At 49.0% G+C, this 16,900-nt stretch overlaps 1 protein-coding gene across 1 annotated transcript in view; it reads right to left on the bottom strand.

Annotated features, from left to right (window-relative positions):
* Nucleotides 1-6,367: 6,367 nt before the first annotated feature.
* Nucleotides 6,368-16,900, bottom strand: part of LIG3 (DNA ligase 3) — a 29,680-nt gene continuing 19,147 nt past the window's right edge. The window contains exons 13-20 of the mRNA XM_075013925.1: nt 16,283-16,360; nt 15,400-15,523; nt 13,739-13,881; nt 12,848-12,922; nt 12,014-12,160; nt 11,306-11,480; nt 10,845-10,936; nt 6,368-7,440 (exon numbers count right to left, since the gene is read on the bottom strand). Coding sequence (XP_074870026.1) covers nt 7,207-7,440; nt 10,845-10,936; nt 11,306-11,480; nt 12,014-12,160; nt 12,848-12,922; nt 13,739-13,881; nt 15,400-15,523; nt 16,283-16,360 — 1,068 coding nt within the window. The 3' untranslated portion in view covers nt 6,368-7,206. The remainder of the gene's footprint in view (nt 7,441-10,844; nt 10,937-11,305; nt 11,481-12,013; nt 12,161-12,847; nt 12,923-13,738; nt 13,882-15,399; nt 15,524-16,282; nt 16,361-16,900) is intronic.

Below are 16,900 nucleotides of genomic sequence, written 5' to 3'. Positions count from 1 at the left end.
TAAAAGAATGTTGTTTGCTAGAGCTAGGTTGAAGAACTCTGCTATTGAGAGTTGAGCATTCACCATTGTCTCTTCCTCAGATTTTTGAGGAAGAATAGCTGCAGGGTGGGGTGGGGACACGGGGATGAATATACATGATACGCAGGTTCTGCTAGCACTCAACGGAGTGGTACTTAAGAATCTTTGTTGCCTTAGAACACAAACACGTTTGGCAGAAGTTTAGCAAGTTGCTTTACGTACTGCACAGCTGAGTGGCAGTGGAAGCTGGACATGCTCATCACCTGACAGTCAGATCCATTAGACCAGTGGTGGGCAACCTACAGGCTGCATGCAGCCCATGGGGCTTCGCCTGCGGCCAGCAGACCCATGGCTGCCCCAACTCCATCCTGTGCCTCTTGTGCACCAGGGCTCTCTACTTCAATGTCTCCCCACTCCACAGCTGAAATGTTGTAAATCAGGTAGTCCCTGAAAAGGTGTCTCACCTTAATTGCGTCTTACAATGGCAGCTGTTCCACACCCCTCATTCGTGATCACATCTGCACACAGGATTCAAGATGCACGTGTACCGTGGATTTATGTAGAAGCAATGTGATATCTTCTGTCCTTTCTTAATGATTCCCCATATTCTGTTTGCTTTTTTGATGGCTGCTGCACATTGGGTGGGATGTTTTCAGAGAGCTGTCCACAATGACTCCAAGATCGTAGTTGGGATTGTTCTCCAATATGCATCACTTCATATTTATCAACTTTGTATTTCATCTGCCATTTTGTTGTCTGCTCGCCATATTGTGAGATCCTTTTTTGAAGCTTTTCCTAGTCTGTTGTGGACTTCGCTATCTTGAGCACTTTTGTAGCATCTGCAAATTTTGCCACCTACCCGAGTACCCCTTTCTCCAGACCATTTATGAATATATTGGATAGGATTGGTCCCAGTACAGACCCCTGCAGGACACTGCTTGCTGCTTCTCTCCATTCTAAAAAGTGTCCATTTATCCCTATTTCCTTTCTCTCTTCTAACCAGCTACCAACCCAGGAGAGGACCTCCCTGCTTAGTCCACGACAGATTACTTAACCCTTTGCTGACAGAACTTGTCAAAGGTGTTCTGGAAATTTTCATGCACTATATCCACTGGATCCCCCCTTATCTGCCTGCTTGTTCACCACCTCAGAGAATGTTAGTGGATTGCTGAGGACTGCCCTTTTCAAAAGCCACGTTGACTCCCAATGTATGTTCATCTATATGTCTGGCAATTCTGTTCTTTACGACAGTTTCAACCAAACAAACCAAAGCAGCAGAAATGTAGTACTTTAAAGACTAACAGAATTACTTATTTAGTGATGAGCTTTCGTGGGACAGACCCACTGCTTCAGATCCAATCAGTTTCAACCAGTTTGCCTGGTATTGAAGTTAGACTTACTTGGCTGTAATTGTCAGGATCACCTCTGGAGCCCTTTTATTAAACATTGGCATCATATTAGCTATTCTCCAGTCATTTGGTACAGTAGCTCATTTAAAGGATAGGTTACAAACCACAGTTCATATTCTGCAATTTCACATAGGAGTTCGCTCAGAATGCTTGTGTGAATGCTATCTGGTCCTGGTGACCTTTTACTATTATCAGGTTGTTACAAAACCATCTCTGACTCAGTATGAGACAGTCCCTCAGATTTGTCACCTGAAAAGAATGGCTCAGGTTTGTGAATTTCCCTCACAGCCTTGGCCACGAAGACTGATGCAAGCAATTCATTTAGTTTCTTTGCATCGGCCTTATCATACGAGTGCTTCTTGAGCATCTCAGCTGTTCAGTTGCCTTATTGGTGATTTTTACAGTCTTCCTGCTTCTGACGTACTTGAATGTTTGTTATTTTTAATTTTTGGCTAGCTGTTCAAATTCTTTTTCGGTTCTTCCTCGTATTTTTTTTAAAATTGTCAGAGTTTATGCTCCTTTCAGGTTTTCCTCACTGGAATTTAACTTTCACTTTTCCAAATGCCTTCTCACCAATTCTTTCACATGTTTAGCCATGGTGGCAGTTTTCTGGGATCTCTTACTGTGTTTTCTAATTTGGAGTATATAGTCAAGTTGAACCTGTTATGGTGTTTCTATTTGTTTCTATTCCACTTGTACCTTTTAATTTCTGTGTAACCAGCATCCTCATTTTCATGTAGTCCCCTTTTCTGAAATTAAACGCTGCAGTGTGGACTGCTGTAATGTCCTCCCCACGATTGGGCTGTTACATACATTATATATAGATATATATAGATGGTCAACCAGGTCTAGCAATATTTACCTCTTGGACCAGATCCTATGCTTCACTTAAAACTAAATCAAGAATTTCCTCTCTTCTTGTGGGTTCCAAAACCTACCTGCTCCAAGAAGCAGATCTTAAAGGTGTCACTTTGCTTCTGCATCTTGTCCTGAGGTGATGTACCCAATCAAGGTGGGGATAGCTGAAATCTCCTAACATCTTGAGCTGTTCTGTTCTTCCAAAACATTTTGTACTCTGGTAGTGCTGTTCCCCATTATCTTCATTATTCCCAGTTTGTGCGATGCCTGTTCTCTCAATGTTCGTATTCAATATAAGGCACTCTACTTCACTCATCTTACTTAAGATTTCTGGGATTTGTATACTAGTACTTTAAAAATTGTCCCTTTGTAGCCGGCATTGGACTGTCTGTCAGCTTTTACCCATATTTTACATTCTCTCATTTCCTCATAACTGGAACATAATGGGGATTCTCTAATTGATCCTCCCCTAAGCAATATCATGTTTGATGCTGGTGCTCTTCCACCTGTCTGCCTTCTCACCACCCTTAGTTAAAAAGGTTGTAAAGCAGCTCTTAAATTTGAAGTGCCAGCAATCTGGTGCCATTATGGTTCAGGTGGAGTCCATCCTGGCTCTGTAGGCTTCCCTAACACCTTTTTCCTCAATCACACATTGGGACCCTGCAGTTCTGCTGGTCTGTGGCCCTGTATGTGGAACTGGGAGCCCTTCAGAGAACACTCTTATGGAGGTCTTGGAGTTCAGTCTTACCAAGCAGCCTAAATTTGGCCTCCAGGACCTCTCTCTTATCCCTCCCTTGTCCTTGGCATTTACATGTATCATGATCATGGGGAAGTCAGTGGATGTGAGATACCTTGACTTCAGCAAGGCTTTTGATATGCTCTCCCACAACATTCTTGTCCATAAGTTAAGGAAATATGGATTGGATCCTTGGACTATAAGATGGATAGAAAGCTGGCTTGATAGTTGGGCCTAATGGGTAGTGGTCAATGGCTCTATCAGGATGGCGGTCTGTTTCAAGCGGAGTGCTGCAAGGCTCGGTTCTGGGGCTGGTGTTACTCAACATCTTTATTAATGACCTGGATGAGGGACTGGGTTGCACCCTCAGCAAGTTTGCAGATCACACAAAACTAGGGGGAGAGGTAGATACATTGGAGGGTAGAGAGAGAATCCAGAGGGACCTGGATAAATTGGAGAACTGGGCCAAAAGAAATCTGATGCAGTTCAATAAGGAGAAGTGTAGAGTCCTGCACCTGGGGTGGAAGAATCCCACACATTGTTACAGGCTGGGGACCTACTGGCTCAGCAGCAGTAGGATGGAAAGGGACCTAGGGGTTATGGTGGATGAAAGGCTGGATATAAGTAAACAGTGTGCCCTTGTAGCCAAGAGAGCTAACGGCATGCTAGAGTGCATTAGGAGGAGCATTTCCAGCAGATCTAGAGAAGTAGTTATTCCTCTTTATTTGGCACTGGTGAGGCCACATCTGGAATATTGTGTCCAGTTTGGGGCCCCCCAGTATAAAAAGGATGTGGATTTGCTGGAGCAGGTTCATCGGAGGGCAAAAAAATGACTAAGGGGCTGGAGCACAAGACCTATGAGGACAGGCTGAGGGATTTGGGCTTGTTTAGTTTACAGAAGAGAAGACTTAGAGGTGATTTAATAGCAGCCTTCAACTTCCTGAAGGGGAGCTCTAAAGAGGAGGGTGAGAAACTCTTCTCAGTGGTGTCAGATGGCAGAACAACGAGTAATGGTTAAAAGTTGAAGAGGGAGAGGTGGAGGTTAGATATTAGGAAAAACTACTTCACCAGGCAGGTGGTGAAGCGTTGGAATGCGTTGCCTAGAAAGGTGGTGGATTCTCCATCCCTTGAGGTTTTTAAGCCCCAGTTGGACAAGGTCCTGGCTGGGATGACTTAGGGGTGGGTTGATCCTGCTTGAAGCAGGGGGCTGGACTAGATGACCTCCTGAGGTCCCTTCCAGCCCTATGATTCTGTGATCACTGCCTCCCCCACAGCACTGCATCTAGCTGATGTCTTCAGAGATCTGCAGTCTCTGCAGTAGGCAGGCAATTAACCAAGTGGTTCACCTGGTCATCACAAACTCACCCTGTGTTTCTAATGATTGAATCATCCATTACTGATACATCTCTGATAACTTCTCTGAACTTATCTTTGGTACAAGAGGATACCACAATGTGTGGAAGGAGAGATTAAAGAGCAGGACTGTTCATCTTAGAAAAGAGAAGACTAAGGGAGATATGATAGAGATTTATAAAATGAGTGGTATGGAAAAGATGAACAAGGAAAAATTATTTGTGCCCATAATGAGAACTAAATGAAATCAATAGGCACCAGTGACCACAGCATACAGTCAGCCTGTGGACGTCTTTGCCAGAGGAGGCTATGACAGCTAGGACTATAACAGCGTTTAAAAGAACTAGATAAATTCATGGTTCGGCCCATAAATGGCTGTTAGCCAGGATGGGTTAGGAATGGTGTCCCTAGCCTGTTTGTCAGAGGCTGGAGCTGGATGGCAGGAGAAAGATCATTACCTCTTTGGGTCACTTCCTCTAGGGCACCTAGCATTGGCCACTTTTGGCAGACAGGTTATGGGGGTGGATGGGCCTTTGCTTTGACTGTTTGAGGGCTCGCACTATGCAACTGATTCCCTCCCCTCCAAGTGAGGCTTTCACACTTCTCAGCAGCACAGAGGTTGTTTGAGAAACAACAGAATAGTCTCACTTCTGGTCAGTCTCCTCTACCTCTTTGCCTCCTTTAGCTCCTCCAGTTCAGTGATCCTGTTCTCCAAAGCCCATACATGGCCTCTGAAGGACAAAAGTTCCTTACCTTGACTGTACATGTGCCACCTGCTCCTAGGGCAGGTAATCACACATGCTACATCAGGTGCATTACACTGGATTACCCCTACCCCCCACTGGGCTTTTGCCCCCATTTGTTTTACTCTTGGAGCTTGTTACTGTCAGGGTGGGATTTTTGATTCAATCAGGTGGTTGGGGTTAAGGAGTCAAACACTCAACAACAAGCTCCCAACCTTGCCCAGCAGGCTGCTACCCTCAGCACACCATTCTCCAGCCAAGCACCCCACAAACAGGGTACAACCACCTTACCCCCATGGTCACATAATTGCTCCTCTTGCTGAAGAACTCTCAAAAACTCCTATTAACTGATGTTAATAGGTTTAGGAAAATCTTCAGTCACCTTCAGCCAGTTTTCCTTATGGTACCTTAAATGCTACCCTGAGCACTGAAACAAGTCTCGTCCACACCTAGTCCCTCTCTTGGGTACAGCCGTCATTAGACCCTGCTATGATGGGGAAACAAATGGTGCATTCAATGCTCCCAAAAGGTCCAAATTGCTCTGAATTATGGGTGCATGGAGGCTTCGTACAAGGTAGGGCTGGAGAGAAGATGCAGGCTGGAGCTCTGGTAAAAAGGAAGTCTCGGTTCCATGGGCACTTACATCTCTACAGAGCTAACCAGCTGCCCAACGCATCCACTATTGTGCATACCATGGTCCTGACCCACCAGGAACAGCGGTGGCTGTTCTGAACCACCCTTGCCTGTAACACCACCACCATCAGCAATATTGCAGCAAGCCTCCAATAAACTTAGCCTCCCAAACCTATGAGTCTTATTTCAGAAGTTTTCAAATCCTTATTAGATATTTCTCTGCAACCTGCCCTACATGTGTTGTGGAACAACCTACAGAACACTGATATGGAATATAGGTACTTCAGGACACATTATTTTAGTAAAACCTCTGAACGACTCTCCTCCCCCCTTTCTTTCCTTGAAACATGAACTGAAGCAGACTGTTACCTCTACTTGGCACTGACAGACCTGCCTGCTACTGGAGTACTCTGGTGCCCACAATTGGAGGAGGTGGAGAAATGAAGCCCCAAGACTGGGGAAAGATGGGAACACATTCTGGCTATCAATGGTGACACTGTGGTCTGTTTATCTTAAAAAGAAGATTGTGATTGAGTCATTTTAGTCTCATAAGTACCAACCTGAACCACAAACATTATTAGATAAGGGGCTCTCTAGCAGACTGAAGCAGAGCAAGGTAACAGTGCCTGGAAATTGAGTTAGACACATTAGGACTGAAAATGAGACAAATATTCAAGAGTGAGGGGAATTAACTCTTGGAGCAACTTACCATTTTTAAGAGACTTTTTCCCCTCCAGGTCTCTTGTAGTTCAGACACAAATTCAGGAAAGTCCTATGGGCTCTTGTTAGGATTTATAATCTAACCTCAGACTCCAGCAAGTCAGCTGTGACAGAAGAATATCTTGGTAACACCAGCTCTTAGGGGAAGTTTATTTGCCCCACTTTTAAAATGAAACATTCTCTAAATGGTGTGTGGCCTATGGGTTTGATGTTTAAAACAGGAGAAAATACCATGCAGCATAAACGGCAGCATTTAACCGAGCCTGGGTCTGAATTACAGCAGTGCAACAAGTTCATACAGGTAATATGGCTGTAGAGAGTTATGCACACCACGAAGGTTGTCCTCTGTTCAGACACAGAAGAGCCTGAGAGGAACAGGTGTGTTCTTACTGGAAGGGAGCAGACACTGGAGAGTTTTTATTTATAAAAATACCCCAACTTTAAAACAACAGATGAAACCAGAACCTAGATTGAATGAATTGGTTCAAAGGATAGGCAGAAAGAGAAACTTACTCCAGAAGTGCCATCTTTTAGCAAGCTCTCAGAATTCATCTCAGCTGGCATTGATAAAAACAAAGGGGTACTATGGATCCTTAGAATCCAGCTTTGAGGAACTCTAGGCATTCACAGAGATGATGGTAGCAAAGGAGCTCAGCTGTCTTCCAGTTACTTAGTCTCCACTGTTCCCTTGGGGAGTTCCTTCCCAGACATTAGGCCAGGCAGCTGCTGAGAGTTCTTAACAGGGGGCTACTAGCCTCCGTTTCCGGATACACTCCCAGATCCAAGCAGGAGAGACATGCTTGGCCCCAGGGTTCTCATCGACATCACCTATTACATGTGTTGCTGAGGCCATGTCAAACTCTTGCACAAGGTCTCCATCATATGCCACAAAGTATCGACGGATTTTGCTGAAGTCCTCCACGGAGGGTGGTAAGTACAGCTTCACCCCTGTAAATATGTCCAGCAGTGTCTACAAAGTGGGGGAGAAAATAAGCTGGTGAGGAGAAATAGGAGTGAGAAAAAGAGCAGAGTAGTCATGGTACTTTACTAGCACCAACGCTCTTCAGGCCTGGACTGTCTCACTACGTCCAGCACCGAGCAGGATGGGACCAATGGAGATTCTTTGAGAGCTACTGGAACACAAATAGTAACGCGTCTTTTTTCAATTAAAACACTGGGAACTGAGTGGGATGCTGAAACCGTTCACTGTTTCAAATGAAACATCCAAGTCCAAGGGGCTCACCCAGCAGGAGATTAACAGGGAGCACGCAGAAGAAGTAAGATGTCCCCGAAATGCAGAGCGTGGGGCTTTACCTGCTAGCTGCCACTGCACAGTGTGAAAGCTGTAGGATGTGACAACTCCTCTGAGACACCTAGTGGTGGATTAGCAGATGGTGCTGAAGATCAGGGTGCATAAAGCCAAGGGACTTTCCCCTCTGCCAGCAGCAACATCCGCTAAGAACCCAGCAGGCTTCCCCTGAGCTGACACTATCAAACCGAACAAACGCCTTCCAGTGCCCCAGTCTGAGTCCTTTTAAAGTATGAGCCAAATTCCAAGCACAAGTACCTCCACTATACAGGCTAGCGCCCTAAGAAGCTCTGAAGAGGGGTTTGCAAACCAGGACAGAGACTGTCTCACCTTCATAAATCCCTCTCTTTGAAGGCATCAGTTACTCCATCTGCGCTGGGTCTCACGCACAAACCCACTCCTGGGAAGGCAGATGCTGTAACCGGACAGTAGGTCCATAGCCAGGTACCTCATCAAGAGCTCAATGGGCACTCTGTTAGCTCCAGTGCTAGCACCTCTAGCTGCTGCTTTCAGGGCCCAGTGACTACAACACGCTAACGCTGAGATGCCCAGTGCCTTTGGCAGCTGGTGTTTCTCTGCGTACCTGGTGCAGCACGCTAGCCAGTGCTTGCTATTCACATGAGGAGCGTTGCAGCCCCCACAAACCTAGGGACGGCTCCCACTGTTCTCCCTGGGCTTTGTCCCCACAGCTCATACCGAGCAAAGCATGCAAAAGTTACGCTGCTCTCTCCCAGGACCAGCTCAATTTTCCCTCCACGAGCTCAGCAGGGCAGCGTGAGCGGCTCCAGCAGCTAAGGCACTTGCACCTTGAAAGATCTGGTGCTGGTTAGCACAGCAAAGCCCAGTTTGTCCAGCTGTTGATCCTAAGCTACCATGGCCTGCGAAAGCGCCTGTTCCTCCCCTGCCCGTTCCTGAGCAGCTCCACCAGACTCTCCTGTTGTACTATCCTCTCTGCCAGTCTGTCCAGGCAGCTCACAAGTGGTTGGGCCATGCACTCTGCAGGGACCATCCCCCTTCCTCCTCCTGTCCCATGACTCCTACTGGCAGACCCCCAACTAAGGGGTAGAGCTGAGTACTGGTCAATTCACTTAACCCTGGCCCCCAACTCTACTGTGCTCCTCTGACTGGTCCTTCTGGCCACATGACTACCCTCCCAACAAGGGGTCACTTACGTACGTGGCAGAGTTACGCTGCTTACTGCAGAACCTGGAATGGCTGAAGTGGCCCATCCTCCAGATGAAAGCAGGCCAGGCAATTCCTCCCCTCTGCCCCCCCGACCATGTCCATATGCAGCATTGCGCAACCAGCTAGGTGCAGTGACAGGAGCTGGCCTTCTGCTGCGACAGTGAGCCCAGCCCCCATGCTACTGCCAGGAGGGCACACAGCCAGCTGCTCTGGGGTGACAAGCCCCACCTCTGTGCGCAATGGAAAGGAGGGGAGGCCCAGTCTGCACGCTGCACAGAGGAGCTGCTCTTACATTTCACTGGCCTCAGCCCCGCAGAGTGGCTCACAACCAATCCAGTGGGCAATGACGGAGCCCGTGGGGAGAGCAGAGGGGGACTGAACGCACTCTCCATAACACACAGCGGCAGGAAGGGAGCCATGTTCCTGAACAAGCCACTGTGCCGGCTAACCCCACCTCCCGGAAGCCTCAAGGATTTCCTGCAAACCCAGCTGCAGCACAACACACCCCCAGGCTCCTTTGCAACAGAACCATCTAGCCAGAGTTCCCGGTTTTGTTTCAGTCTTTAATGACTGGCTGCTCTAGGAGGGTAGCTGGGGAAAGCTTTAGCTCTTCTACATGCTGCTCTGCTAGCACCTTCCTAGGTCCACAGCTCGCCTGCTGCGTCTCTCCACCAGGTCTGCTCTGCAACAACAAACAGCCACCCTGAGCAGCAGGTCCACTTGCACCAAGCCCGCTCGGCTCTGCGTGTGCCTGGGGGTCTGAGAGCCCAGGTCCCCTGGAGTCAATCACAGCTCATTCCCTTGTACCCTTCCTCCTGGCAGCCTGCCCTGTCCCATGGGCCCACTTACCAGCTTCTCCTAGAGATTCTACTTCTAGCCTGACTGCGCTTTTTGCTTAGCCCAGAGGTGGGACACAGTTCTGGCGGATGTTCCTCCAGCAGGCGCTACAGCCAAGAGCGGCGCAAGGCTGAGGTTCAGGCAAGGAGGTGTAAAGTGCCCTTCTCCCCAGGCCAGTCCTCACATAACCCTCATTTTCTGCCCATCTTGCTGCTGACATGCTAATGCATCTGCCTCAAAGCAAGAGGCTCACCCCCGCCTGCCCCCACAGCTCCTCTGGGCCCACTACCCTGTGCGGGCAGCAAACCCCTGCAATGCTGAGACAGAAGAAGCCCCTCCTTTCTCCTCCCTCTCACCCAAGCGGCAGCTCCAGAGCTTAATCTCCCAGGGGTGGGAGCTGGGTCTCCACAGCTCCTTGGCTGGATGCAAGGAGGCAAAGCTGGAAGTGAGCTATGGACTGTGCCTCCTCCTGGCAGTAGCTTGTGCCAGGCCCAGCAGGAGGCACTCGAATTGTGGGAAGTTGTCAGGGGCTGGCTGTGGACGGATTGGGCAGAGCTGTGAGAGAGAGAGAGAGTGTGTGTGTGGGGGGGGGGGGCGGGGGGAATCTTAGGCATGGCACACTGGCTCTGTGAGAAGCCCTTGTCTGGGTGGCCATTCCCACCTCAGAGTGGAGCTGCTCCCCTGTGTGTTCCTCTCCCCGAGCCCTGCTCTGCAGGAACGGACAACTCCAAGGCAGAGGCCAGCTGCCGTGCAAGAGGCCCCCCCGGCCCAGCTGGCTAGTTATCGCTTGCTGCCTGGGCCATGCTACAAACAGCCGTTTTCCTGCTCCCCTGAGACTGCGACTGCCACCCATGGCTCAGGGGAGGGCTATGTCAGGCCCATAGGTTCGAGTACGGTGGGCGCCTTAGCGCCTCGCTGCACCTGCCCAGCACGTGGCCTCTGCTTCAGATCTGATGTGGAACATAAATGGACGGAGCAGAGTTTTCCCTCTCTCAACTGCCCCATAGCTCCCCACCTGTCCGAAGGCGCCCCTCCCCCCTTACCTTCTTCCCGTCGGTGTCCAGCTCAGCTGCTTTCCGCTTGTCCCCTCGCTTCTCCTCTGCCTTCTGGGGGGATCTGCCAGCCACTTTGCTGCCTGTCAGTAGGCATGGCCTGCGTCAGTGCATGGTGCGGAGACTGGGGTGCGCGAAGGCAGTTTGGATGCACAGAGGGGAGAAGAGGAATTGTCCTGCACCAAATTTATTATCTACCCCTTTACCTCCGTGTGGGCTGGTAGGACCACATCAGCCTGGCTTCCCCTTCTCCAACCCCAGCGAGCCTCAGAGCCAGGGCCATCCACTTTGTGCTGTGAAATCGAGCCCCTGAACCAGAGGCGCTCGCCCCTCTGCACAGGGCACGTGACGCTAACCATTAGGGATGTGGTGATGCACTCCAGACACCAGCGATTGGCTTCAGCTGACCCAACCCCCAGTCCCCAGAGGGCCTGTGCATGACCCTCACTTACCTTCTGCCTTCTTGGCTTTTGCGGGTGACTTGCTTGGGGGTGTCTTGGGAATTTTGTGTGGCGTGGAGGACCTTGAATTTCCCTCGTTCTCCCCACTGCTGCTAGCTGTGGACCCCTCCTCCTCGGCCACAACGACACTGAAGTCAGACTTCTCTTTGGAGAGCTGGTAGAGCTCCTGTCTCACAAAAGAACAGACCCTGCCTGCTAGCCACGGGGACGTTCCCCAATGCCAGACATGAAACACCCAGAAACATGAGTCAGGAGTGACAAAGGCGGCACCCGGAGGATTCCCTCTCATGCCCTTTCAGCATCCTCTGCGCTCCCCAGAATTCCTTCCAGCTGCTCTGCATGCGGGAGAACATGCAGGGCCATGATTAAAGACCCAACAACAAAGAGGAGGCTGAGACCAGCGGCCAACTGGTGAAGACAGTCACAAAACCACTTTTGTCCATCAAGGAAGATGGCAGATGGCCATTCAGACCTTACTGTCAAGCTACGGCCACCACTCCTTTACAGCCAGCTCACAGCTGGCTCCCCATCCTTTACGGGGCAACTGACAAAATGCAGCCGCCATCATGACCACCACTTCCAGCGCAAGTTCCTGTATGTACCATGCAGTCAGGATCTGCTTCTCATGTGCGAAGGGGTTTCCCTTCCAATTGACTCGGTATTGTCCTGCAATTGTTGTAAACGTACTAAAAGTCTCACCCGGAGCTGAGGCAGGTTGGTGGCCGTCTTCCAGTCTTTGTCATCTCGGATCCGAGTACAGCGAGGGAAGCGGATGGAGATCCCATCTGCAGTGTGAGCTTCTGCCTTAGAGAACTCAGCACCTGTGATCTCCCACACCGGGGCTTTCTAGATCGGGAATATTGGAGAGCCATCAGCAAGGAAACCGTGTATTATTTTCCTTTGCAATCCTCTGTATGCGTGTCAGAACTCTCCTGCCTCTTTCTCTGTAAGAGGCCTGGCCAAGCTGAGTTGAACACACACAAATCAACCCTTTTATCGTTGCCATGAGATCTTCCACCAAATACTCACAGGCAGACGTAAGTCATAGCTTTATGGTGGTTTCAGCATGGCCACATGTATCAGACAGTGGGTGAAATGTCACAGCATGAATGTCACAGACATATGGCACACAAGCTCAGACTGCAAAATTATGCGGGTGAAAGTAGCAACTGCAGAGCTAAGGTTCCAGCTCAGTTTTCACCAGATCTTTGACTCTGTGAAGTTGCTTCCTGCCTGACATTTCACATGAGGTCCCTAGCCGGGATGAGTCCTTTAAAGGCTTCTGTCAATCCACTTCTTGGCAGCAGCTTGAGCTGCAAGCCTTGTTAAAAAATTAAATCTTGATGAGGTTTGATGCATCAGTAGATTTTCCCCAAGAAAGGCTGCAAATGCAACTTTAAGGAGTTGTGCTTCCCCTCAGTGCTCTATCATGGAAGCTACTTGGCAGCATACAAAACCTCTACCTTTCCTAAGAGATAGTGCATTGCCTCATGCCCACCCCGGAAACCAGGATGCGTCCATGGAAGTACTTGCCTTTGGGTCAGGAACAATGAAGTCTGGATAATAGATCTTGTTAATTTTCAGCCAGCTTGGAATTTTACTGGGATCCTAGAAGGCCAAGAGAACAGGATCAGAACTAGAAAAGGTGATTACTATAGCAACATGCCTGTTAAAAGATGGACCTGCTCAGGTGCAAAGACCTGCTGAAAGGACAAAAGCCTGATGGATTAGCAGTTCATTGCAGCTCTGCACAAGACAGCTCTACTGCAAAGAAACAGAGGTTCTGCCTCACACCTGCTGGGGAGCAGGTACCGCACAGCACTGTATCCCTGAGGTCTGCAGTCCCCATCTCTGCTCACACAGACTTCCCAAAACTGTTTAACTCAAACAGACTTTAACCTACTCAGGTGTACAAGGCAAAGTTCATTCTCAGCCTTCGAAAATACCATATCAACGCTCCAAGCCCGAGATTGCAAACTTGGTATTTAAAAGGCAGCCCCTAGCTTTCTCAAAGGCACTCAGTTGGCCTGAGATTTGGGCATCAACAGCACTCGAGTTACAAAACTGTGGCCTGACTAGGCAGGTTAAACACTGCAACCCAAACAAATGATCACTTGCTGCTTCTCTTCTCTGTAGTAACCAGAGAGACTGGCTGAGGAGCTGCCTCCAACGTGGAGCTTGGCTACAGACACGTCTAGAAAGTGACACTCCCAAGCTCAGAACTCCAGAGCACAAGATGTGAAGGTCTAATGGCAGGACTGCTAACTGGTTCTTAACCAGCCCCCCACCAGCAGCCAGTTAAATCCGGACACAGCATTCTCTAGCTAGCTCCCTGCCCTACTCAAGCCCAAAGGGGAAGAGTCTTTCTTCAAGCCCTTTGCTGAGCACTTCCCCCAAGCAGGTACATATCAGAGCCCCCCTCACCTTGCTGATCTTCACCATGTCCAGCTCCTTCTGCAGACGAGCCAGCGTGGCATCGTCATGCCCGCCAGCACACTTTGTCACCGTGCACCACTTCTGGCTCTTGGGGTCATAGCAGCCCATGAGGAAAATGGACATCATCCCACCTGGAAGAAGGAGGAGGGGCTCCAGTACTGCAATGCCAGGATGAGCCAACCACTTCACGGCACACAGGGCCAGCAAGCCGAAGAGCAGTTCCCAGCTTCTGGGCTCAGAAGAATGGCCACATTGGGTCAAGACCAAAGGGCTGTCTAGCCCAATGTCCTGTCTTCAGGCAGTGGCTAATGCCAGACTGCCCAGAGGAAGTGAACATAACAAATAACCAAAGCGATCCTTCCCCTGTCGCCCATTCCCAGCTTCTGTCGAGCAGGGGCTAGGGACACCATTCCTGCCCATCCTGATGGGCCTATCCTCCAGGAACTTATCCAATTCTTTTTGAACCCTGTTAAAGTCCTGATCTTCGCAACACCCTCCGGCAAGGAGTTCCACAGCTTTACTGTGCGTGGCATGAAGAAACACCTTGTTTTATACCTGCTACCTATCAATTTCATTTGGTGACCCCTAGTTCTCTAGTTCTTTTCGTTACTCACTTTCTCCATATCTCTCGATTTTATAGACCTCTATCATACTCCCACTAATCTCCTCATCTAGGCTTAAAAGCCCCAGTCTCTCTCATCTCCCTCATATGGCAGCCATTCAAACCCCTAATCACTTTCATTCCCCCTTTCTGAACTCTCTCCAATGCCAAGATATCTTTGAGATGAGGCGACCACACCTGTAGGCAGTAATAAGGATGTGGGCGTACCATAGATCTACAAAGAGGCAATAAGATATTCTCGGTCTTATCCTCTTCCTTTTTTAGTGACTCCTAACATTGTTTGCTTTTTTGACGGGGGCTGCGTACTAAATGGATATTTTCAGAGAACGAGCCACAGGGACTCCAAGATCTCGTTCTAATTTAGTTCCCATCACTTCAGATGTTTAGCTGGGACTGTGGTTTCCCAGATGCATTACATTGCATTTTTCAACATTAAAATTCGTCTGCCATTTTGTTGCCCAGTCACCTAGTTTTGTGAGATCCTTTTGAAGTTCTTCCCAGGCTGCTTTGGATTTAACTCCCTTGAACAGTTTTGTATCATTTGCAAATTCTGCCACCTCACTGTTTACCCTTTTCTCCATATGGCTTATGAATAAGTTGAATAGGTCTGGTTCCACTACAGAACCCTGGGGGACACCACTAGTTACACCTCTCCAATCTGACAACTGACAGTTTATTCCTATCCTTTGTCTCCTTTCTTTTAGCCAGTTGTCTATCCACGAGAGGACAGTCCCTCTTACCCTTGGGACTTTGGGATTCTAGCCAGGTGCACTAGAACTCACAAACAATGAGCACTGCACACCAGCCCACAGTGCACCTCCATGGCAGCTCATTCAGCTGCGAGCACTCCAGCCCACAGTGCAGCTGGGCTGCTGGTTGTTTTGTGGAAGTGGCACGCAATAGCTGGTACGGCCATGTCTTAGCCAGGTGAGAGCATAGCTGTCTGCAAACCAACGAGCCAGAGATTTTTTTTTTCCCAGCCAAAGGACAGGAAGTTATTGACTCACGTTATTTCTTGGAGACACACCTTTACTGCCCTGTCCATAGAAAGCTCCCAGAACCACCAGGTCTGCCGTGTCAGCCATGGCTCCTTCATTCAGATAATCTTTTTTCACTTTCAGCCAGTGACGTTTTCCAGGCTCGTACGTGCTCTGCGCCAAACAAACAAGAACTCTGAATCAGAAAGCAGCACGCTTGAATTTTTGCAAGGACCCATTTTAAACCCAAGTCTTCTATTTCATCACACCGGCAGAGAGCCGTATTTCAACCACTGATCCCTGGACTGGGGCCAGTGCCAGCGATCTTTCTGACACAGTGTAGGAAGGCAGCAAGTTGGTCACTGAACTAGAGCGTTTCAATACTCTCATTCCCAGGGAAAGGCTTAGACTAAGTCTTCCATTGTTCATGGAAATGGCACCTACTGCAGGCTCCTAAATGAAAATGCTGCATGCCATTTATCCAAAGAACTCGCATCACTTTGCAGAGGGGGCTAATGTCTCTTTCTGAGGTGCGGGGTGATGCAGTGACCTGCCTGTGTCACACACCTAGCCAGTGGCAGAGCCACGACTTGAAACATTTCTTGACACTCAACTCAGAGTCGTTCCCACTGAACTGTGCTGCCAAAGGCACATGAGCACAGTACAGCCCTGCCTTAGGGACAGCAGGGTGTATAATCAAGAGAGCAGGTGGCAATTGGAGACCAACAAGCGAGCGGGGGGGAAAAGGAACAGCACTGGAATTCAAATGAAACCCACTGTAAGGGAACTGCCCCACTCCTGACATTGCTTGAAGGCTCTTATCTGTGTAAGAGCAGGGTTTGTGGTAAGACTGGGCGACAGTACTGGCGCATGGGGCAATCTTATCCAGAGAAAGCCCAAGCAAGGAAACACCGTGGATGTAAGCACACTTGCCTTTATGTCTTTAAGCACCAGTCCTTCCAGCCCCTCGCGGATGACTCGATTGATCATATCGACCAGATCGGACGCTTTCTGAAAGGAGAAGGAAGCTGTTAGAAGATCACCACACCAGAGGGGGCTGTGTTCATGGGCACTCCCTTTTGCAGCTCTTGGGTGGGAGCAGAAATGCCTAATGAAAGCAGAAAGTGACCATAAAGGATATGAGCAAGCCAGTTTCAGCAGAGATTTTCAAAGAGAGTCAAGCCCCACTATTTGCTTTTCTTCACTGTCTGCTTTGGGCATGCAACGGCTACTCCCACCGATATCTCCCAACACAAAGAACTGTCATTGGCTTTACAGTAAATGTGGTTATTCAAGATGCATCATCCAAATGGATCCTAATCTGGTGCACATGAATCCCACACATACAAAATCAGATTCTTTGGCCAGTGGTGTCATTTGGGACCTGTACTTAAGTGTTTGATCTCATCATGCCTCATCTTTGGGTATAAAAAGTGAAGCAGATCTAACTATCCCTTGGTTCCTTCACCATACAGAATCCAGATGGATGAACAGCAATGGGGGGGTTGGGCAGTCCTGGAATCCACATGGACAACACAATCACTAAGATAA

The sequence above is a fragment of the Carettochelys insculpta genome, chromosome 19 (assembly GCF_033958435.1).
Source record: "Carettochelys insculpta isolate YL-2023 chromosome 19, ASM3395843v1, whole genome shotgun sequence".
NCBI lineage: Eukaryota > Metazoa > Chordata > Testudines > Carettochelyidae > Carettochelys > Carettochelys insculpta.
Note: the sequence above shows the minus strand (reverse complement) of the source record. Positions and strands in the feature narration are given on the sequence as shown.